The sequence below is a fragment of the Dendrobates tinctorius genome, unplaced genomic scaffold (genome assembly GCF_039654945.1).
Source record: "Dendrobates tinctorius isolate UK_male_01 unplaced genomic scaffold, ASM3965494v1 ptg000032l, whole genome shotgun sequence".
NCBI lineage: Eukaryota > Metazoa > Chordata > Amphibia > Anura > Dendrobatidae > Dendrobates > Dendrobates tinctorius.
Window position 1 is genome coordinate 22,937,402 of NW_027361700.1, and position 24,099 is coordinate 22,961,500.

The window sequence follows — 24,099 nt, forward strand, 5'->3', positions numbered from 1 at the left end:
TAATATATCTACTGCATTTCCCTGATACACCTAGTCAGTGATTCCATCATAGGAGGAAATTAGATTAGTCTGGCATTACGTGTTTGCTACAAACCCATGCTGGCTCTGGTTAATTACGGTATTCTTACCCAAGTACTGTTCAAATATCTTTCCTGGTATAGAAGTAAGACTCACTGGCTTGGAATTTCCTGGCTGCATCTTCTTTCCTTTTTTGAAGATAAGGACAATATTTGCCCTTGTCCAATCTTCTGGGACTCCTCCTGTTTTCAAGGATTTTTCAAACATTCTGGCTAGTGGTTCTGCAATTTCCTATGCTAACTTTTTCAGTACCCTAGGATATTATTCATCTGGACCAGGAGATTTAAATTCACTTAAATGAGCTAAGTGTTCTCTCACTATCTCAATGCTTATAGTGTGGATTCTTTTGTTCCTTCGATAGCACTGTGAAGATCAGTTGATGTTACAATTGCTTTCTTTGAGAATACAGATGCAAAATAGGAATTTAAAAGTTTTCCCTACTCAACATCATTTTTGACCAATTCACCTTTTTCATTCTGTAAGAATAATAGTATCTTTAACTTTTCATTTGCTTTTGACATACCTCCAAAATCCTTTTTACTGCTTTTGGTCTCCCTTGCAAGCCTCAACTTCATTACTGGCTTTAGCTCTTCTAACACTTTTTAAAGCAGCTCACCGTGCAGTGAAAATGATCCGACAAGTGTTGTTTTTTGGTTTCGTACAAATGTAGGGACCCCAGATTTATAGAGGGCTTTACATGCTTTGCTAATTTTGCACACCAAAAATAAAAATTTATCAAAAAACATGGATTTTTGTGAGTACTCACCGTAAAATCCTTTTTTCTGAGACGCTCATTGGGGGACACAGGTACTGTGGGTGTATGCTACCGCCATCTGGAGGCTGACACTAGGCAACAACAACACAAGGTTAGCTCCTCCCCCACCATATACACCCTCGCCCTGATTGCGGGCAGAAGCCAGTTTAGTGCAAAAGCAGTAGGAGAACAATAACAATCAGCCTTAATACCGAAAACAATATGTCTGACAAAGAAAAAAACACCCTGATATTCACAAAAGAAATACACATTAATTAAATAAACTAGAGCCAACTTGGCTAATAGGGTGGGTGCTGTGTCCCCCAATGAGCGTCTCGGAGAAAAGGATTTTATGGTGAGTACTCACAAAAATCCATGTTTCTCTTTCATCTCATTGGGGGACACAGGTACTGTTGGACGTCCTAAAGCAGTCCCTGGGTGGGAGATTGACTCACCGATCCAAGCTGCATGCACCTCTTTGTTCAAAGGTGCGCCACTGCTGCTTGGAGAATCCTTCTACCCAGGCTCGCATCCACAAAAGCCTGAGTATGGATACTGTAATGTTTAGTAAATGTGTGCAGGCTGGACCAGGTCGCCGCCTTGCATACCTGTTCTGCCGAGGCCTGATGCCGAAGCGCCCAAGAGGCGCCCATTGCCCGAGTAGAGTGCGCTTTGATCCCTGATGGAACTGGCGCACCTCTGATGTGATAGGCCTCCTGAATAGTTAAACGGATCCATCTGGCTATGGTCGCTTTTGAGGCCGCGAGTCCCCTCCTGCGCCCCTCAGGGAGCACGAACAGCGTATCCGTCTGGCGAAAAGGTGCTGTCCGCGACACGTACCTCCCGAGTGCTCTCACCAGGTCTAAGGTGTGAAGAGCTTTCTCCTCGCAATGCACCGGTGCCGGACAGAACGAAGGCAAGACAATATCCTCATTGATGTGAAAAGAGGACACCACCTTCAGAAGAAAGGGGGGAGCTGGTCTAAGCACCACCTTATCCTTGTGGAAAGCGAGAAAAGGTGCTCGGCAAGACAGAGCCACCAACTCCAAGACTCGCCTAACGGAGGTAATGGCTACCAAGAATACCACCTTCCAAGAGAGGAACAATAAGGAAATATCCTGTAGCGGCTAAAAAGGCGCTTCCTGCAGAACACTCAGGACCAGGTTAAGGTCCCAGGTGCCCATCGGCGCCTTATAGGGAGGTACTAGATGAGAGACTCCCTGGATGAAAGTCTTTACCTGCATATTAGTAGCAATCTTTCGCTGGAAAAGGACGGACAACGCCGACATCTGTCTCCTAAGGGAGCTCGGGGCCAGCCCCGAGTCTAGGCCTGATTGAAGAAAGGCCAAGATGTTGGGAATAGAGAATGTCAGGGGCGAACGACCCCGCTCTCGACACCAAGTGAAGAAAACTTTCCAGGTGTGGTGGTAAATTCTCGCCGAGGTCGGTTTCCTGGCGCTAACCATTGTAGCGACCACCTTACGCTCAAAACCTGCTTGAGTTAGAATCCAAGATTCATCGGCCATGCCGTCAAACACAGGGCCCCTGAGTTCGGGTGGAAGATCGGTCCCTTGTGCAGTAGATCTGGGCGCTCTGGCAGTCGCCATGGGACGTCGGTGAGCAGCCGCACAAGATCTGCGTACCACGCCCGTCGGGGCCAGTCTGGTGCCAGCAGAATTGCTGGGACCCCCTCTGCTTTGATCTTCCTGACGACCCTCGGAAGCAATGGCAACGGGGGAAACAGGTATGGAAGGCGAAACTGGTTCCGTGGTAGGACCAACGCATCCACCCCGAACGCTTGTGGGTCTCGTGACCGAGCGACGAACACAGGCACCTTGGCGTTCATTCTGGACGCCATCAGATCCACATCCGGTGTTCCCCACCGTTGGCAAATTTGCTGTAAGACCTCGGGGTGCAGGGCCCATTCCCCAGCTTCGACTTCTTGTCGGCTGAGGAAGTCCGCTGCCCAATTTTCTATGCCTGGAATGTAGACTGCCGAAATTACTGACTGGTTCTTCTCGGCCCAATGAAGCACATGTGCTATCTCGCGCATGGTTGCCCTGCTGCTCATGCCCCTTGATGATTTACATAAGCCACCGCCGTGGCGTTGTCTGACTGTATCCGAATGGGCCGTCCTGCTAGGAGGTGCTGGAAATGCTGCAGCGCCTGCCAGATTGCTCGTATTTCCAACAAGTTGATCGGGAGACGAGCTTCCTGTTGCAACCACCGGCCCTGGGCCATGTGGTGGCGAAAAACTGCTCCACAGCCAAGGAGACTGGCGTCGGTCGTGACCACTAGCCAGTGGTCTGGGGGAAACGGTTTCCCCTGAAGAAGGGAGGATCTGGTTGTCCACCACTCTAGTGATTGCCTGACCTGTTCGAGAGTGAACGGGTTCTTGTCCCATGCTGACAAGAGAGCGTGCTGTAGGGGTCGAAGATGAAATTGAGCAAACGGAATTGCTTCCATTGCTGCCACCATCTTCCCTAGTATCCTCATCCCAAACTGAATGGTGTGAGGGACCGGCTGCTGGAGCTTCTGGACTCCTTGTCGGAGCGCTAGGGCTTTGTTTTGAGGGAGAATTACCAACCCTTGGGAGGTATCGAAGACCATTCCTAGAAAAGCAATCCTCCGAGCTGGGACCAGAGATGATTTCTTCCTGCTGACCAACCAACCTAAGCGGGAGAGTGTATCCAGTGTAATGCTGACATTCTCCTTGCACGCCAAAAATGAGGGATCCTTCACCAAGAGGTCGTCTAAGTATGGCAAGACGACTATGCCCCGCGAGTGTAAGATGGCAATCACGACTGCTATTACCTTTGTGAACACTCTGGGTGCGGTGGCTATCCCGAATGGGAGTGCTGCGAATTGGAAGTGTCGACCATTGATGGCAAACCGAAGAAACTTTTGATGCGGAGGAAAAATGGGAACGTGCAGGTAGGCATCCTGGATGTCGATCGAGGCCAAGTACCCTCCCTGCTCCATGGCTGATATAACAGAACGGAGAGATTCCATCCTGAAATGCTTGACTCTGATGAACCTGTTTAGGAGCTTCAGGTCCAAAACCGGTCTGACTGTCCCGTCCTTTTTGGGGACCGCTAACAGATTGGAATAAAAACCCTGAGCTTTTTCGTGCTCTGGTACGGGAACAATGACTCCGTTGTTTTGAAGTGAATTGATGGCCCCTAGCAGCGCTTTCGCCCGGGGCTCCACCTTGGGAAGTCAGGAGAGAAAAAACCGTGTTGGAGGGTACCTGATGAACTCTATTTTGTACGCTGAAGTCACCAGTTCTACCACCCATAAGTCGTGTGCTACCTCGGCCCAGATATGGCGAAAAAGGAGCAGGCGGCCGCCCACCCTGCTGCTGTCGATTACCAAGGGCTCCGAGTCATTTGGCTGAGGGTCTCTGGGCCCTGGCTCCTCTCGACCTGGGCTGGCGAGCGCGCATCCTTCCCACCGGAATGGGTCTATATGAGACCTGTCGCTCCCTATCCTGGTTGGAGCGAGGTGGGCCGGCTGAACTGGCTGCTGCCATCCATTCGGTGTTGCGGAAGGCTCGAAAATGTGTCGGGACCTGGCGAAAAGGCTGTTTCGCCTTTTGCTGCGGGAGGAAGCTGCTTTTTCCACCTGTCGCATCGGAGATGAGCCGATCCATCATCTCCCCGAACAGGCGGCCTCCCTGATAGGGCAAGGAAGTCAAGGACTTCTTGGAAATTGAATCGGCTTGCCAAGTTCTCAACCAGAGGGCTCTCCTAATGGCTACCGCGTTAGCGGCTGCAAATGCCGCACAATTAGCCGCATCCAAAGAAGCATTAATTAAGTAGTCTCCAGCCATAGCAATCTGACTTGCGACCGCAGACACCTCCGCAGGTAGGCCTCTATCCTGCAAGGCGTTATTCAAAGACTCTGATCATGACGTCATGGCCTTGGCTACCAACGTCGCCGCGAACGAAGGGGCGAGCGCCAAACCTGATGCCTCAAAAACTGATCGCGCCAAGCCCTCTATGAGCCGATCCGTGGGGTCCTTAATGGACGAGCCGCTAGGCACCGACAACAAGGACTTCGAGGCCAGGCGCGACACTGGCGGGTCCACCACTGGGGATTCCGCCCATTTCTTACAGAGTTCAGGGGCAAATGGGTATCTTGCCTCTATAGACTTCTGGCCTGAGAAGCGCTTGTCTGGGCGTTCTCTGTGGCGCTGCACTATATCCTCAAATTCTGGGTGAGTGCCAAATACTCTATGCGGGTGCTTGGCCCGCTTAAAGGCTACCTTATGGCTCGCGGCCAAGGTAGCATCATCTTCAATCCCCAGGGTTTGATTGACAGCTTCAATGAGGCTGTCCACTGTCTCCGGGGTATCTAGATCAAGTGGCTCGTCTGAATCACGACCTAAACTCTGCCCGCTCCCGCTCGCTGGTGAAGGGGAGCGTGATGCTGAACTCCCCGATGCCAAGGCACCGGATAGGCCGGGAGACCTCATACGGGTTCGTTTCCTTCGCCTCTGACTGGCATGGGAACGGCCCCTGTAGGCCGAAGGTTCCCGTGAGGTGGAGGACCCTTCCCAGATAAGCGAGCCACTATCCTTGCCTCCCTTTGGGGCGCGAAGGGACTTGATCGCCTTTGTAAGCGAGGCAATAGACTGGGACAATGATAGTGCCCATTCCGGAGGATCGGCTCTCTGGATTCAGTCACCGAGGGGGGCTCCTGGGCGCATTCGGAGTCGCAGGCCTCGCCCACTTTGGCTCTCTGCGCTCGTGGAAACGGGGCCTTACAAGAAGTGCATGCAGCGTAGAGAAAAGTGTGCATCTTCCCTTTCCCGGCCATATTGTGCCTGCCGGGCGTTTTATATATCCAAAAAAAAAATAATTTTTTTTTTCCTTCTGCCTCAATGTGAGGAAGTGGTGGGGGAGGGGAGGCCCCTTTGCTGTTTTAGCAGCCTCCGCAGCGAAGCTGCACTCACCCGACCTGCGTCCCCCGACTGCGCGCCCGACCATGGGGCAAACCGACCTTTTTCCTGGTCGTGGCCTACCCCGCACTGAAGCCGGGGCCTGGATTTATCCGGTGCCCGCCCAGGGCTCCAAGGGGCGGGCCGCCGGAAGTGACGCCGCGCGCCAAGGGCGGTACTTCTGCCGCGGCCTAACACCGGCCAAAAGCCGGGGGCTACATTTTTCTCCACCGCCCGCGCCGCGGTCTAACACCGGACAAAAGACGGGGGCTCAATTTTTCTCCACCGCCCACCGCGGCGGCGATGGCGCGCCGCAGCCTAACCGGCGTCGCGCCGGTGATGACGGCAAACAAAAAAAAAAACGCCGCTACTCTTCCTACTATGGACACGAGGCCTTAGGGGGACGCACACCGCTGCTGCCCTGGAGCCCCCTGCACCTTAAATGTGGCTGTCCACTCCACGTAGGCCCTTCAGGGAGAACAACAAATCAGGGAGCGGGGGGTGGTGTGGGGATCCTGGACGGTGCAGGCACCCTAACTCCGTCCAGCTTCAGCCGAGGAGAGGGACCGTCCGCCTCCTTGCAGCACCTTCGACTTGCGTTGGTGGAGCAGTGGGGGCCGCTCGGACCGTCTTGTGCCTCTGAATAGCCCATGGTTTCTCTACCTAGGGGTGGTCAGGGCTAGGTCCGGCATCATGTCCCACGTCGCGGGAAAGGATACGTGGAGGGACACTCGCACGTGCTCGCCCGTTGTTGGTTTGGGGAAATCGGACCCTTTCAATAAGATCCGTTGCCCCTGTCTCATCTTCTTAGAAAAAATAAAGAAAAAAACAAACTAAAATAAAAAATTCTGGGGAAATTGCCCAGATTTGTCCCACGGTGCGGGAAAGGATACGTGGAGACGATACTCGACACGTGCTCGCCCGTTGATGGTTTGGGGAAATCGGACCCTTTCAATAAGATCCGTTGCCCCTGTCTCATCTTCTTAGAAAAAATAAAGAAAAAAACAAACTAAAATAAAAAATTCTGGGGAAATTGCCCAGATTTGTCCCACGGTGCGGGAAAGGATACGTGGAGACGATACTCGACACGTGCTCGCCCGTTGATGGTTTGGGGAAATCGGACCCTTTCAATAAGATCCGTTGCCCCTGTCTCATCTTCTTAGAAAAAATAAAGAAAAAAACAAACTAAAATAAAAAATTCTGGGGAAATTGCCCAGATTTGTCCCACGGTGCGGGAAAGGATACGTGGAGACGATACTCGACACGTGCTCGCCCGTTGATGGTTTGGGGAAATCGGACCCTTTCAATAGGATCCGTTGCCCCTGTCTAATCTTCATGGACAAAAAAGTCTGGAGAAAAAGGACCAGACGTGTGCCTCCAAAGACACTAAGCAAAAAACTGGCTTCCGCTCTCAATCAGGGCGAGGGTGTATACGGTGGGGGAGGAGCTAACCTTGTGTTGTTGCCTAGTGTCAGCCTCCAGATGGCGGTAGCATACACCCACAGTACCTGTGTCCCCCTATGAGACGAAGGAGAAAAATAGATTTTTGCATCACCATATTGTTGCTTTATTTCTTTGCCAACAGGGCCATATTCGAGCTTGTTTTTTTTTGTGGGACAATATGACAATTTTCAGTGGAACTTTTTTTTTTCTTATACATTATGACTTTTTGATTACTTTTTACTCCACTTGCTTATGTTTCACCATGAAAAAGCTACAGTCTTTACACAGCAATAACAATGTGGACCTTGTTTTTTTTAACAAAAAAAGCAGCTTTAATGGCGAAAAAATTCTCCCCATTTTTTTTTTTGTTTTCTTTTGCAGGGGAATAGAGGGGGTTTCTTTACATTTTTATTGAATTTTTTATTTTTTACTTAGTCCCACTATAGAATTTGAACTTTCAATGGTCTGATCACTGATATAATACCCTGTATTGCAGTGCAGTAATACTACCAGTGTTAGGCTGGGGTCACACGAGCAATGATTCGATTACAGAAATGACACTCGGCTCAAACTCTGTCAGAGTTTGATCGGAGCGTCAACTTAGTGTGATTAGATTCTCTTGGGGTAGTGAATTGCATCACAGATGCGGAGAAGACGGAGAACTTTCTCCATTCTCTGTGTCAGCATGTATCAGACTGCACTCTGATGACATCCGAGTGTAGTCCAATGTTTTACACACACCCATAGACACTAGTCCTGATAGACCCTGCTGGCAGACCCAGAGGCCATTACTATGCCACTTTCTCTAATAACAGTAGCATCTCAGTGGTTTACCGGCCACTATCGGTGCAGATACAGATTTCTGCCAATGCAGCAGGGCATTGCTATAGTAAGGCCACTTTCATGACTGCAGTAAAAAGGAGTATTGGAAGTTTAGAATTGATGAACATTAAGGGATTACTAATGCATGCAAAATGTATTGTGAAAACTGGTGACATCTTCATCAAAAGAATGGGGCAGGGTATGAAAAAAAACGACTGCTCAAGAACTAAGGTATATGACACTGCATTAACAAATTTACACTGGAAAAGAATGCAAGGAGGAGTGAAAAATACCTTGGTAAAGAAGCCTTGTCAGCTCTCCAGATATGACCGTTTTATCAAATTCCTATATTTTCCCTAATATTACAATTCGGGAGTATCTTTTCCTAGAACTCTGGATTGTGTCAGTCTTCTCTTGAAAATGAAGACTACACAGACAACTGGACATCACCATTTCTCATCAAAAGGCTACGTCCCTGAAGAGTGAACACCTGTTCACACTGAATACATTCCCCTGACAAACAGAGTGCAAAGTATGAAACGTCTGACTTTGTTTGCGCTCCTTAATGGTAGCATCTGTATTTATTGGCCCCACGGAGTATTGATAAATTGTCATGGTAGTCAAGGGCTCAATGGAGGCCCCCCCATCCATGCCTGCCAAGTTAGCATTTATTCTCCTTAAAGGGGTTTTCCAATACTAGGGCAACCCTTTCTCAATCTTAATGTTTGCCTTTGTTAGCACAAACAGACCTATACTCCCCTCCCGACGCCGTGCAAGCGGTTTTGTGTTCCCGGGGCTCACGCGAGATTGATATGTCACATGATCCCTGCACCCAATCAGCGTTGGTGTCACTGTCCTTGCCTTCACAAGAATAAATAATCAAGAAGTGAGGGCTGTGGCTGCTCTCCGACTTCCTTTTGATTACTTATATGTCCGAAGGCGAGGACAGCGACGCTGGTGCTCAATTGGCGCAGGGCTCACATGACAATCTCACAAGACCACTGGGAACGCAAGTGTCGACATGGAATGACGCCATCATTGGAGAGGAGTATAGGAATTTTTAGTTTACTGGGAGCAAGCATTTAGATTGAGAAGGGGTTGTCCTAGTAGTGGACTACCCCTAGCAGTGGACTACCCCTTTAACAGGGCATTGCTGACAACAGGATAATACACTGCACTAAATAAGCAACTGACATGCCAGACCCATCTCCCCCACCCAAAAAAAGAAGAAAAAACACAAAAATAGCAAAATAACCAATTAATGGTAGAGCCGCTTCTGTAAAAGTGCTACTAAATAATCCCATGTTAATACTACATGGCTAAAACCATGAACTAATACCAAAATTGCTATTCAGAAAAATAAAACAACTTATATGCACTCCATATTGCTACAAAAATGTAAAAAAAAATTTCTCTCTTTTTGCAAAGTTTTTTGTCAATCAATGGAATTAAAAAAAAAAAAGTCATAGGGATCAGAAAATGGCAAATTTTGATTTTATGGATAGATTGGGGACAAGCGGAGCTCATTTGGGGGGTATTTTACCCATAGAGGCTTTGGAAAGTCAGAAACTGAAAAGTGTGGTAGGAGGAAGGCAAGCATTACTCTTAAGGCATAAAGTATGGTGGGCCAACTTAGGTAGAGAAGGATGCACAAAATATATGCCATTATGGAAAATATATCAGTTAGAATGTTTTCAATAGTGGGAACTAAAAGGGTTAATTACTTATGTCGGCTGTTTGCCAGAGGAATTGTGAAAAGTTTTAATTGCCAAATAACACGTTCTATCAGTTTCTTCAACTCCGACATGCGATACAGACTCCCGCTAGAACAACTAATTTATCCCCTCCCTGATGGGGCGATTTTCCATTTTTTTGCACTTTCGTTTTTCCCCCTTTTTATAACTTTTTTATTGTTCCGTCCATATAGCCGTATGAGGGCTTGTTTTCTTGAGGGAGGAGTTGTACTTTTGAATGACTCCATTCATTTTTTCGTGTGATGTACTGGAAAGCGGCAAAAATTTTTTTTTCCCCAAGTGCGTTGAAATAACCGGAGAGAGGTAGATTTATAGAATATATGATGTAAGCGTGTCAACATTTCCAAAGTTGGGTAATTATATAAATATTCTGGAATTAACAGGTACAATAATTGGAATTTTTTTTCATATCAACTAAATTCGTAATTTTGAAAATTTCACATACTTTCTGTCCATTCAGAAAGTTTTCAGCAGTTTACTCATCAGCAGAGGCAGGATTACAATGACAAATCTGGTAACACAGGATCCACCAATCATAATAAGTGATGTCACAGCTGCCACTGCTCCCTCTCTCTTCACAAAAATCATTGCACATGCTCATTAGATGCTACAATACAAAAGATAGGGTCCAACTCAGTCTATTGCTGCTAATGTACATGTGGATTTTCTGAAAAGACAAAGTAAGAGTGTAGATGAACCTTATCGTCACTGTGAAACATGAAAGATAATTTTTTTAAATTTTAATACAGATTGTGATATAAAAATAAGAAAAATTGCCATTTTTTTTACATCTATTAACACTAAAACCTGAATTAAACAATCTGCCATTCTCTGATGACATAACCCCTTCAAAATATTGCAGTTCATCCTGTCCAAAAACAAACCCTCATACGGCTATGTTAATGTTAAAATTTTAAAAATTCTGGTTGGAAAAAGAGACAAAAAATAGCTATGATGGGAAGTGATTAATGACAGAACCATAGAAACCCCCTTTGTACTCCTTTAGTTACTTTGCCAAGAAGGATGTGGCTTGTGTCGACCCTCCAGAACACTTCTCTGGAGCTCCAAGTAACAGCCATGGCAATCATTAGCGTAGCCCTGTAATAGGGTAGATGGAGGACTGGATTGGGTTTCCCATTTTCCTTTTCGGGAGGACGTGCACCCCATGATCTATGATGTTTTCTGTGCAGTAGCACTTGTCATACATTAACCCCTAAATGCAAAGGTCAAATTGTGACGAGACATAACAGGAGCCATCTGTGCCGACAGTGACGTCATAATAATAAAGCTTTATTACATAGAAAAGTGGCAAATCCCCAAATTCCCGAGACAGCCCGCCGGTACATGTGCCCGCAGAACAATACTATACACTCATCCTGACAGGTGAGAAGAATGGCTCAATAAGAAAGAAAGAGGAAGCTACCGGTATCAAATAGTGGGGAAATATCGGCTTTACTTATTCATGACGACGGAGAAGCTGTCATGTCACGGTGCCAAGACCATTAACCAGGACTATTGTCTTCCCAGAGGGGAATTCTCGAGATGCCGCGGCTGGGTGCGTCTCCACTGCCACCAGGATATGATGTGAAACAATCAAAGGATTGGCAACCGGATAATAAAGTGGAAAACCTTTGGCTGCACAAGTAACGTGCTCAATTACAAAAGAATCATCCGGAAATCTCATTTCTGCTTATGCATTAGAGAAGATGATCCATTTTATAGAATACATCTTAGAGACAAAGTCCCCAAACGTTTTCCCTTGGGGTCCAGGAAATAAAACATCTGCCGGTTAGTTCAAGCCCGGCTGATAGAGGCAGGTGCCGGCCATATAACACAGCTGGCACTAACTGCTTCCAGTAGTTTTCTACCCTTTATAAGCATTCTGTCAGCACTATAGAGGCTGGAACATTTTTTACCATTTTACCCAAAACCAGAGTAAAAGCGTGGTCCTGTTTCCATAACTCACCACACGTAAAAAAAAAAAAAAAAAAAAAAGTATTACGCTACCTAACACTCTAATCTGTGTAGGAACTGTCCTGTTTCTCATGCTCTGTAACTTGCCAGCATCTAGGTACTTTATCAGTGGCTGGCTCCTCTTCATTAGCATTCTGCCACAACTATAGGGGTTGGAACTTTTTTATTCCTATCATTTTACCCAAAATCAAAGTAAAAGAGTGGTTCCTGCTGCCCTCATCCCCCATAAGATAAAACTAGACTGGTATGTACAACAAAAGTAATCCATCTTGATTCTTATGTTCTGTAAAATGCCATCTACTTCTTTCAGTGGGTGGCTTCTCTTCATTAGCATTTTGCCAGCACTATAGGGGCTGGAACTTCTTATTTATTATCATCATACCCAAAACAAGAGTAGAAGAATGGTTCCTAATTCCTGCCCTAATCCCCCATAGCGAGATAAAACTACTTTTATTATTCATACCAGTCTAAACTGTCCTGATTCTCATGCTCTGTAATGTGCCATCTACGTCTTTCAGTGAGTGGCTCCCCTTGATTAGCATTCTGCCAGCACTATAATGTACTAGAACCTTTTTGAAACAAACTCCGCTCCCGATCCGTACACCTGCATCCGACCTGCGACATGCATGTATGTTGCATTTCAGGATGGCGATAACTGATATGCTAGTGATATGGCATCACTTAGACACATGAGAGCACTACTTTAATATTTTCTGGGGACAGTGTGGTTACCCTACTTACTATTCATTAATTGGGATGTAACAAAAAGACGCCAACCAAGGTCAATAGTGATGCTGTTCATGAAGGGTGTGGGGTGAGGTTGTTAAAGGTTTCTGCAATCTTCAGACTACCCTTTAAGCATCTAAATCAAATCCAGTTTTCAGTTTCACCTCAATGGTATTCCTGGTAATATAGAAACTCAATCCAACCATCACATTTCAATTCTAGAGAGCTGTAAAGCAACATAAGGGAACCAGATGAGTTTAGTAATTCCAGATGGACTGCTACACAAACGTTCATTCAAGTGACATCATTAGACGGAGGCCCCACACGTTATACATAACCGATATGTCTATGTTACTTTTATCTGTTCACAAGAACCATGGTGGTGAAGAAATCCCTGTATGTGCCGGGAAGACGCTACTTACTGGGGTTGGCTTGCACCGAGTGCTCCTCGTCATTGGAGCTGAGAAGTCGCATTAGTTTGGACTGCTGGTTATCATCCAATGGGAAGAGGCTGCTGTAATCCTACAAGGAAGAACATATTGATTACATTGACATTCTTCTTTGGCATTTTGACAATTTACATCATTTTATGAAGATTTTCAATATCATAACCCAGGAAACAATTTCTCATTGTGAAATAAAGTAATATTTTTACAAGTAGTGTAAAGTACGGTGCAAGGCAGATATACCAAAACTGGCTATTTATTAAACACTACCAACTTCGACTAGACAGTCGTAAAACGCAGCACATTTATCATTGCGGTTCATGATGTATGATAAATCTGGTGCCCCTTTAGATAGTCTAGTCTAAATTTACATCCTTTATTAGTTGGCTATAATTATGCCTGAAAATTTTGGTGTATAGTGTCAAATATTAGGCCACACCCCTTTCGACGAGGTGATGCCCGTTTGTAGCATTTTGTATTTGGTATCTCCCCTACAGTTTTCAATGACTGATTACACACCTCAGCATGGCCTTTAGAAAGACTAAGCATAGAAAAAACTAACAGAAAGCATAGAAAAACTATTTAAGGTGCACCTATCTTTTTCCCCAAAACTAGAGTCACAACACAGTCCTGCTGCCGTTATTCCAGGACAACAAGTTAAAATTACTTGGAGAAGGTCATTTGGTCAGAAGAGACTTAAATAAAAGTTTTTGGTATCAACTTCACTCGCCGTGTTTGGAGGAGGAAGGATAATGAGTACAACCCCAAAAACACCGTCCCAACCGTAAAGCATGGTGGAAGAAACATCATACTTTGGGGGTGCTTTTCTGCCAAAGGGACAGGATGACTGCATAGCAGTCAAGGGAGAATGGATGTGGTCATGCACTGCAAAATTGTGGCCAACAACCTCCTTTTTTCAGCAAGAGCAATGAAGATAGGTCGTGGCTGGATCTTCCATCATGACAAAGACCCAAAATACACAGTCAGAGCAACTAAAGAGTAGCTCTGTAAGAAGCATTTCAAGGTCCTGGTGTGGCCTAGCCACTCTCCAGACATGAACCTAATAGAAAATCTTTGGCGGGAGCTGACACTGAATGTTGCCCAGCGACAGCACTAAAACCTGAAAGATCTGGAGAAGATCTGTATGGAGGAGTGGGCCGAAATCCCTGCTGCAGTGTGTGCAAACTTGGTCAAGAACTACAGGAAATGTCTGACCTCTGTAATTGCAATCAAAGGTTTCTCTACCAAACTAAGTTCTCTTTTTCTATTGTATCAAATACTTATTTCATGAAATAAAATGCAAATGAATTATGTAAAAATCATACAATGTGATTTTTTTCTGTTTTATTTTTAGATTCTGTCTCTCACAGTTGAAGTGTACCTATGAAAAAATTACAGCCCTCTCCATTTTTTTTAGGTGGGAAAACTTTCCATACACTGGATTCAACATAAACCATAATACCATAATTAATTACATTTACTGTATGAAAAGTGATAACATTTATGTATGAAAAGTGCAAGTTTCCTATTTCTGAGTAGGTGAACACAATATGACAGACAGGAGAGCAAGAGCAGAGACAAAGCCTCGCCTCCAGTTCCTGTAATCTGTCCTGGTTCTCTGCTGCTAGAGACAGATTACACCTCACAACTTGGCAAGGAGGGAGACATCATTTCTAGATGAAGGTAGCCCATGTTTTTCTAATCGTATGAAACACTCTTAAACCATATGTCCAACCTTGTGCATAATTTCACATCTGATTTATGATGTCTGTCTGTCAACTAGCGGCAGTCTGTCTTCAATAGTAACCATCAAAATCGTGATCACAGATGTGGATGAAGGTGCATGCCCGGAATCCATGCCTGCTCAGTTTAGAAGTAACAGAAGATGAAGAGAAGAGTGCCCCATTGGATGTTTCTCTGACGATTTGCTCTGCTAAGCACCTGACTGCTGCAGCCAATCACAAGAGTTACTTCCAAACAGAGGAAGCATCGCATCCCAAGGCGGGGTAGAAGTATAGAGTGGCCTGCATTGAAGGTGACACCATTTTTTAAACTTCAGTCCATCAATGCCTTATTTGGAATCAGGGTTTTTGCTACCCCATCTGACAGCAGTCTGATGTAGGTGCAGAGACCCTGATTCCCAGCAATGTATCATTTACTGTGCACAGTGTACACAGAAATCTGTCAATCGGTGTTGGTGGTGGAGTTATACAAAGCTCATGAAAATGGTGGACTACCTGGCAGCCGGTTTACTAGTCCTCTAATGATATTCCCCTGCTAATAAAACAGTGATTTTACCAAAACTACAGCAAGCAGCCCAGCAAGTGATTTATTGTTGGAATCAGGGTCTCTGACTCTACATTATGTTGCTCTCAGATTAAGTGGTAAAATCCTGGTGACAGATTCCCTTTAAATTTAGAAGTTTCCTGTATCGGACAAGCCCTTGATGTGACTGTCAATTGTGTGATTCAACGCATATCTATATGTAAAGGTCCTTGAAGATGGTGTGTATGCAGTGACCCCTGTAGTTGTCGAGTTCTTGCACTGCTGACTTCCTCCTCCACAGGGGTGATAGTTTATGAGCTAATGATTGCTTGCTACGCACCTCAATGTCTTCTCTATGCCTTTTCCTCTGTCGGGGGGATGGCAGTCCTTTATTATGGGTGGAGTATGAGGTCATTGCGCACCAGACAGACAATCTGTAAGAAAAGATTATAAGAGGACGAGGGTGGCACACACTCATGACGGCATGCTTAAAGGCTAGGTGTACTCACTTTGCCAATGCCCGGCCCGGTGGGTCCATTAGTGTGTTCCACTTGGAAGAATCGGTTAACAGAGAAGGTAATACATGTCCTAAGAGAGTCAGTGTCAGCTGCTGCATGTCCAGACAGAAGATGGCATACAGCAGCTCCACCGCCCGCACAGCAAACTCCATCCGGGTTTCTTTAAGCAGCTCCTGCAGAGAAGAACACGACTGCTTAAAAGGAAAAGACTCCAACCACCGGCCCTCTATGGTGACGGCACACTTTTCTCGACCATTCCTCTTGGACCATCAGCATCCTAACATTTAATATACACAATTATATCTGCTAGACTGTGCAAGCAAGAAGCAGGAGAATGCCCACCCGAAAACTACAGCAGGCCTTGCCAAGTAAAGAACAGGGTGAGAAATATTAATCCAAATGTATTTTTTTAATGTTGAAGAGAACCCGTGGAATAACAGAAGAACGTCTCAATGCATTATCCAAAGAAAACACAGTCTGGCAGTAAGAATTAGGAATATTTAAGACAGACATGTCAATAGAGTTGACTGTGCCCTCCAGAAATAGAAAAAAGAAATGGAATACCCTTCATGGCAGATTGTCATGACAGTGTCACTTGGCGGAGGACTCGCAATGCAGTTTCTTCTTCTGCCACAGATGATGAATCCCCATAGAAATAATCACAGTCTACCGTGTATACTTGAGTATAGCAGAGTTTTTCAGCACATTTTTTTTGTGCTGAAAATGCCCCCCTCTGCTTATATTCGAGTCATTGTCCCATAAGACGGCGGGGGGGGGGGGAGGGGGAGCGGCAGTGGGTCACAGGAGGCAGGAGCCGGCTGCTGCAGCTAAAGCCTGTGCCCGCCGCTAAAGAGAAATTAAAGGGAATCTGTCACCCCTTTTTTCAGATATCATATAATGATATCATTCAATTGTGTGTCACATAAGGATTCTCTTAGTATTTTTGCTTCCCCCTGACCCCACACCTTTCATGCATAAATACCTTTTTTATATCGGTTCAGATGTATGTAAACTGCCACGGTCTGGTCCGATGGGCGGGGCTTATTCAACTGCCCCCCCTTCACGGTCTTGCTCTACACAAGAAATGCGTAGAGCAAGACAGGGAGGGGGGGAGCAGGTGAATAAGCCCCGCCCAGTGGACCGGACAGCGGCAGTTTACATACATGTGAACCGATATAAAAAAGGTATTTATGTATGAAAGGTGCGGGGTCAGGGGGAAGCAAAAATACTAAGAGAATCCTTATGTGACACACAATTGAATGATATCATTATATGATAGCTCAAAAAAGGGTGACAGATTCCCTTTAATAATCACTGTACTGGCAGTGAATATTCATTTCTCTCCAACAGCGCACAGTGTCAGCTGCAGCCACCTGCTTCCTGCAACTGCCAGGCGATCACGTGCCCGCTACTTAACAGAAATGAATATTCACCTCTCTCCATTCCCATGGGAGTGGAGAGAGGTGAATATTCATTTCTCTTAAGTAGCAGGCACACGTGATCACCCGGCCACTGTGGCTGACGCTGTGCACCTACTTAATGGCAATGAATACTCACTGCCCTCCACGCACATAGGTTTGGCGTGGAGATCACAAAGTATTCTGGCAGCTGTGCTCTGCTTGTAAGCAGTGCATGATGTCCCTGCCATGTGCTGCTTACAAGCATAAATCAGCTACTGGCATCGGAACAAGATGCTGCAAGGGAGCGCAGGAAGGTAAGTGTAGTGGTTTATTTTTTTTAATGTTTTTTGAAGGGGGCCATGCATACAAGGATAGGGATGAGGAGGCCATGCAACCAGGATAGGGATGAGGGGGCCATGCATCCAGGATAGGAATGAGAAGTCATGCATACCAGGATAGGGATGAGGAGCCATGCAGACCAGGATAGGGATGAGGAGTCATGCAGACCAGAATAGGGGTGAGGAGCCATGCAGACCAGGAAAGGGATGAGGAGCCATGCATACCAGGATAGGGATGAGGAGCCATGCAGACCAGGTTAGGGATGAGGAGCCATGCAGACCAGGATAGGGATAAGGAGCCATATACACAAGGATAGGGATGAAGAACCATGCAGCTCAGGAAAGGGATGAGGAGAGATGCAAACCAGGATAGGAATGAGGAGCCATGCATACAAGGATAATGATGAGAGAGATGCAGACCAGGATAGGGATGAGGAGCCATGCATACAAGGATAGGGATGAGGAGAGATGCAGACCAGGAAAGAGATGAGGAGCCATGCAGACCAGGATAGGGATGAAAGGACAATACCGGGGCTTATACTCGAGTCAATACGTTTTCCCAGATTTTTGTGGCAAAATTAGGTGCCTCAGCTTATAATCAAGTATATACGGTATTTTATTTACCTTTGTCCATGAAAAAGTTTAGGGTTAATTATTGCCCAATTTTTAGAGTGGTAACTCATATCAATAGTTACAGCTACTGTTCTCATGTCTGCCAGCTTTGCCACAATACCTTGCAACATTGTGTAATTCGCTGTGATTGAAATCTTTCCTATGTAGGAAATGGAAAGTGTTTTATTAAAGGGCAAGTAAATGTACGGAGGACTGAACCCACTATATAATGGGATTTATCACAAAACACTTATTTTCCTGCATAGGAAAGGTTCCAACTACAGCGAGCTACATGACGCAGCAGATAATCATGATAAAGCGATCAGACATTTAACACTGATTTATGTTTCTTGGCTCATTCATGTTAAATGGCCTTTCTACTACTGGACGAACCCTTATACGACCCTTTATAACTGGGCCATTTGCCGACTTTTTTTTTGTAAGTTTCATTGTTTTCCTCCTCTAAAAATCATAACTTACTATTTTTACTTCTTGAATGACATCATTCATTGTACCATATAATGTAATACAAAACTTCAACATTGTGCAAAGAAAAAATAGGGATTTTTGTGTACTCACCGTAAATTCCTTTTCTCCGAGCCATTCATTGGGGGACACAGAGACAGTGGGTGTTATGCTGCTTGCCACTAGGAGGACACTAAGTAAACCAGAATAAAAGTTAACTCCTCCCCTGCAGTATAGACCCTCTCACTGGATGAGATATCTCCAGTTCAGTGAAAAAAGCAGTAGGAGCTTAAACAGTCAACAATAACCATAACTATGTCAAAACCTAAGAATGCTACAAATGAGCCAGTAGGCTAAACAGGGTTGGTGCTGTGTCCCCCAATGAATGGCTCGGAGAAAAGGATTTTACGGTGAGTACACAAAAATCCTTATTTCTCCTACGCCTCATTGGAGGACACAGAGACAGTGGGACGTACTAAAGCAGTCCCTGGGTGGGGAGCATACATCTACTAATACCCCATGTACCACTGAGTCAACTCTGAGGTACTGCCGATTGCAGGATGCGTCTACCGAGAGCTGCATCTGCAGAGGCCTGAGAATGAATTTGGTAATGTTTTGTAAAGGTATGCAGACTGGACCAAGTCGCAGCCTTGCAGACCTGTTCTGCCGAGGCCTGGTGCAGAATCGCCCAAGAGGCGCCCTCTGACCGGGTAGAGTGCGTTTTAATCCCCGCTGGGACAGGCACATTCCTGACACGGTAGGATTCCTGAATCGCTCAGCGAATCCACCTGGCTAGCGTTGCTTTTGAAGCGGCTAGGCCCTTCATATGCCCCTCTGGAAGTATGAACAGGGCATGTGACTTGCGGAAGGGAGCAGTCCGCGAGATGTACAGTCTCAGCGCCCTAACCACATCCAGGGTGTGGAGGGCCTTCTCAATGCGATGGACTGGTGCCGGACAAAAGGAAGGCAAAACAATTTCCTCGTTGAGATGGAAAGAGGAGACGACCTTGGGCAGGAAGGACTTGAACGTCCTGAGAACTACCGTGTCTTGATGAAAATTCAGGAACGGAGAACGGCAGGACAGGGCTGCCAATTCCGAAACTCGTCTGATTGACGTAATTGCCACTAGAAAGACCACTTTCCAAGAGAGGACGGTCAATGACACATCCTGCAGCGGTTCGAAAGGAGCCTCCTGAAAGGCCCAGAGAACCAGATTAAGGTCCCATGATTCCAATGGCCTTCTATAAGGAGGCGTCACATGGGAAACTCCTTGAATAAATGTCTTGACCTGAGGTTTGGTGGCAATTTTGCGTTGGAAAAGCAATGACAAGACCGAAATTTGGCCCTTGAGCGAACTAAGCGCGAGGCCTGATTTTAATCCGGATTGAAGGAACTCCAATATGGGGGGAATTGAGAACACCAGAGGGGAACGACCATGAACCTTGCACCATGAAAAGAAGATTTTCCAGGTGTGGTGATAGATACGCCTGGATACAGGCTTCCTAGCACTAATCATGGTGGAAATCACGTAGAGAGAGAACCCAACCTGTGCTAAAATCCAAGATTCAACGGCCACGCCGTCAAAGACAGGGCCCCGGAGTTCTGGTGGTAAATCGGGCCCTGAGAAAGCAGATCCGTGCGATCTGGAAGTCGCCAGGGGACGTCGGCGACTAGTTGTATTAGTTCTGCATACCATACTCGGCGCGGCAAAACTGGCACAACTAGGATCATTGGTCTCACCCTCCGCTCTGATCTTCTTGATGACCCTCGGAATCAAGAGAAGAGGGGGAAAGATGTACGGGAGCCGGAACCGGTGCCATGGCAGAACTAGGACGTCAGCTCCGATAGCGCATGGATCGCACGATTGGGCAATGAACCGAGACACCTTGTTGTTTAGTCTGGAGTCCACATTCTGAGTACCCCAACGATTACAAATCTGGAGAAAGACTTTCGGATGAAGAGACCATTCTCCCGAGGTAATGCCTTGGCGATTGAGAAAATCTGCTGCCCAATTTTCTACAACCGGGATGTGAATTGCTGAGATGGGCGAATGGTTGGTCTTGGCCCAATGGAGGATGTGACTCACTTCGTGCATGGCCATCCTGCTCCGGATACCTCCCTGGCAGGTTGATATACGCTACAGCCGTGGCGTTGTCGGATTGGATCCTGATGGAGTGACCTGCGAGATGGTGGAAACTCCGCAGAGCAAATCTGATCGCTCGTATCTCCAAAATGTTGATGGGGAGACGTGACTCTAGGGTCGACCAACGACCCTGTGCCGTGTGGTGACGAAACACCTCACCTCAGCCGAGAAGACTTGCGTCGGTGGTTACTACCAACCATCTTACTGGGAGAAAAGACCTCCCTTGATTCAGGGAGGACTTCAGAGTCCACCACCTGAGGGCTTGCCTGACCCGCAGGGACAGAAGGATCCGATGGTCCAGGGAGAACGGGGTCTTGTCCCAAGCTAACAGCAACACATGTTGTAAGGGACGGAGATGGAACTGTGCAAATGGAACTGCTTCCATTGCAGCCACCATCTTTCCGAGAACTCTCATGCTGTAACGAATGGACGGGAAAGAGTCCGTACTGCCTGTTGTAAGGCTTGCGTCTTTTCTGGAGGGAGAATGACCAACCCGCGGGAAGTGTCCAAGATCATTCCTAAAATGGAAATCTGCTGAGCCGGTTTCGGGGAAGACTGCGAAGATTATCTTCCACCCCATGCGCGAAAGTGTATTTACTGTTATCTCCACGGATTCCTCGCAGGCTGTAAGGGACGGACCCTTGATGAGCAGGTCGTCTAGATACGGTAACACCACTACTCCCCGAGAGTGGAGAATGGCCATGACAGCCGCCATGACCTTGGTAAAGACCCTGGGGGCAGTGGCGAGTCCGAAGGGCAAGGCAACGAACTGGAAGTGTTCCACGTGAATTGCAAAATGCAGGAACTGCTGGTGAGACGGGCATATCGGAATGTGAAGGTAAGCGTCCTTGATGTCGATGGATGCTAGGAACTCTCCTTTTTTCATGGAAGCGACAACTGATCGGAGATTCCATTTGGAATCGCCGAACCGCAACTGATTGAGATCCAGAATGGGTCGCATCGTCCCATCCTTCCTTGGAACCACAAAAAGATTTGAATAAAATCCTCTAAACCTTTCGTGATGAGGGACCGGAATGACGACTCCATCCCTTAAGAGAGCCTGAACAGCCCGAAGGAAGGCTCTTGTCTTTCCCTTGGGGGGAGAGGAAAGGAAAAAGTGAGTTGGAGGGGGAGAGGAAAACTCTATCTTGTATCCAGAGGACACCAGCTCCCTGACCCACTGACTGCTGGTGGACGGTTCCCGGCCGATGCCAGAGCCTTCCTCGGGGGGTAAGGATACCTTCTGGCTTAAAGAGTCCTCCCATAGGGAGAATATAGTCTGGGTCAGAGACTCCACCGACCGTGACAGGGACGCAGCCCACTCAGGGGTACTAAACGCAGGAGGCCCGTCAGCAGCGGTGGCAAGGGGCAATTGAGAGCAGGCCGGGGCGCAGGCCGGGTCGCAGTCCGTGCATAACGGATTAGTCTGTGCACTGGGTAAGGCAGACTTGCAAGTGGTACACACGGTAAAAAAAGCAGTGCGCTTTTTAGCAGCCCGTTTAGCCTCCTTAGATTGAGATAAAGCGCTCCTGAAAGGGTTAACGGCAGAGTCTGCTGCAGCGAACGTGTCGGGAAGGGGTTAAGCTTTAATCTGAGGGCAGATGCAGCTTACCCGGTCCTATGCTGTGTCCCCCAGGAGGAATAGCGGTGGCCCTGCGGTGTCAACCGGTATCCGGCAGAATGCTCACCTCACAGCTCGTGTCCAGAGCAGGCTGAGGTAAAAAGACATGACCCCCGAGATTAGAACTGTGCGTCTCGTCAGCGATGAGAGGCGCCAAGGCGAGGGGGCGGTGATAATAGCGCGGGCAGCGCTATTCAAATTGCGGCCTAGTAGGCCTGGGGCTAAATTTTTGAGCCTACCCGCGGTAGGCGCCGGTGGGTGGGGGCGGCGCTAGTGAAATTGCGGCCTAGCAGGCCGGAAAGCCAGGGACTAAATTTTTCGGGCTACCCGCGGTACCACCGAGGGGGGCGGTGCACCGCCACTGACGCTACGTCAGCACTTCTCCCGGGGGCCAGGACCCGACCCCATACCTCAACTCCAGTGCTCAGCGCTGTCCGGCCATCCATGCAGGCTCTCATCTTCCTGGGCTGGTGTAGCAGAGCTGGAGGATTTCTTAAAGGTCCATGCTTAATCGATCCTCCCTATGATAGGGGGATGGAGAGCTATGGGGCTGATTCAGGGCCTACGTAAGCGCTGTCCAGTCTTCTCCATTCCGTGCGCCTGTCCTCATATCCGTGGATTACCGGACTCCGGTCGTAAGGATCATTTGTCAGTATTGCTAGAGGAATCAGCCCCAAACGTCGCAGGAAAGTGTACGGGGAGGTATACTCCGCGTGCTTGCCTGTTGTTGGTTCGGGGGAAAGCGGGCCGTAGAAACGAACCGTCGCCCCCTTCACTCCGTTAATTAAAAAATAAAAATTTACAGAAAATTTCAAAAATAAAATAAAAACGGTGGGGTCTGAAGCCAGACCCAAGTGCCTCCTATAGACACTAAGCATGAACTGGAGATATCTCATTCAGCGAGACGGTGTATACTGCAGGGAAGGAGTTAACTTTTTTTCTGGTTTACTTAGTGTCCTCCTAGTGGCAAGCAGCATAACACCCACTGTCTCTTTGTCCCCCAATGAGGTGTAGGAGAAAAACCCATTTCCGACGTTGATTTTATAATGTTCATTAGGCGGTAAAAATGACTTGATAACATAATTCATAATGTTAGAACACTTAGTGATTCCAAACGTGTATAGTTTGTTTTGTTTGTTTTATTTTTTGGTGGTATAAAATTCCGAACTTTGTAACAGAAAAATGAATTGGCTTAATGAATAAAGTGTTATCCAGTAGTAGACAACCCTTTTGTTGTCAAGGATATGCCAAAAATATTCTATTACGTGAAAAATAATTATATATTCTAAAATGTATTAAAACTAAAGAAAATAGAGATAATGCTACATTATTGGATTTCACTAATCTACCCAAGTGTAGATAAAATGAAAGGAACACAACATAAAACATGGATTTTTGTGAGTACTCACTGTAAAATCCTTTTCTCCGAGACGCTCATTGGGGGACACAGATACTGTGGGTGAATGCTTCTTCCGCTTGGAGGCTGACACTAAGTGAAAGAAAGAGGTTAGCTCCTCCTCCGTAGTATACACCCTCGCCCCTATTGCGGGCGGAAATCAGTTTGGTGCCAAAGCAGTAGGAGGACAACAAATCAGCCTTAATACAGGTACAACATGTCAAAAAGCACCACCCTTATCTCAAACTAGTAAATGTACCTAAATTTTAACAAAACAAGAGCCAACTGGCTATTAGGGTGGGTGCTGTGCCCCCCAATGAGCGTCTTGGAGAAAAGGATTTTACGGTGAGTACTCACAAAAATCCATGCTTCTCCTTCGCCTCATTGGGGGACACAGATACT

The 24,099-nt window shown here is 46.8% G+C and overlaps 1 protein-coding gene across 4 annotated transcripts in view; it reads right to left on the bottom strand.

Annotated features, from left to right (window-relative positions):
- The window catches only part of MED24 (mediator complex subunit 24), a 127,469-nt gene that overhangs the window by 17,060 nt on the left and 86,310 nt on the right, over positions 1–24,099 (bottom strand). For all 4 annotated transcript variants that reach the window (XR_012231600.1, XM_073572600.1, XM_073572598.1 and 1 more), the window contains exons 21-23: positions 15,714–15,895; positions 15,545–15,638; positions 12,916–13,015 (exon numbers count right to left, since the gene is read on the bottom strand). Coding sequence is in view for 3 of the 4 variants with exons in the window: in XM_073572600.1 (XP_073428701.1) it covers positions 12,916–13,015; positions 15,545–15,638; positions 15,714–15,895 (376 nt within the window). In the remaining variant the exon portion in view is untranslated. The remainder of the gene's footprint in view (positions 1–12,915; positions 13,016–15,544; positions 15,639–15,713; positions 15,896–24,099) is intronic.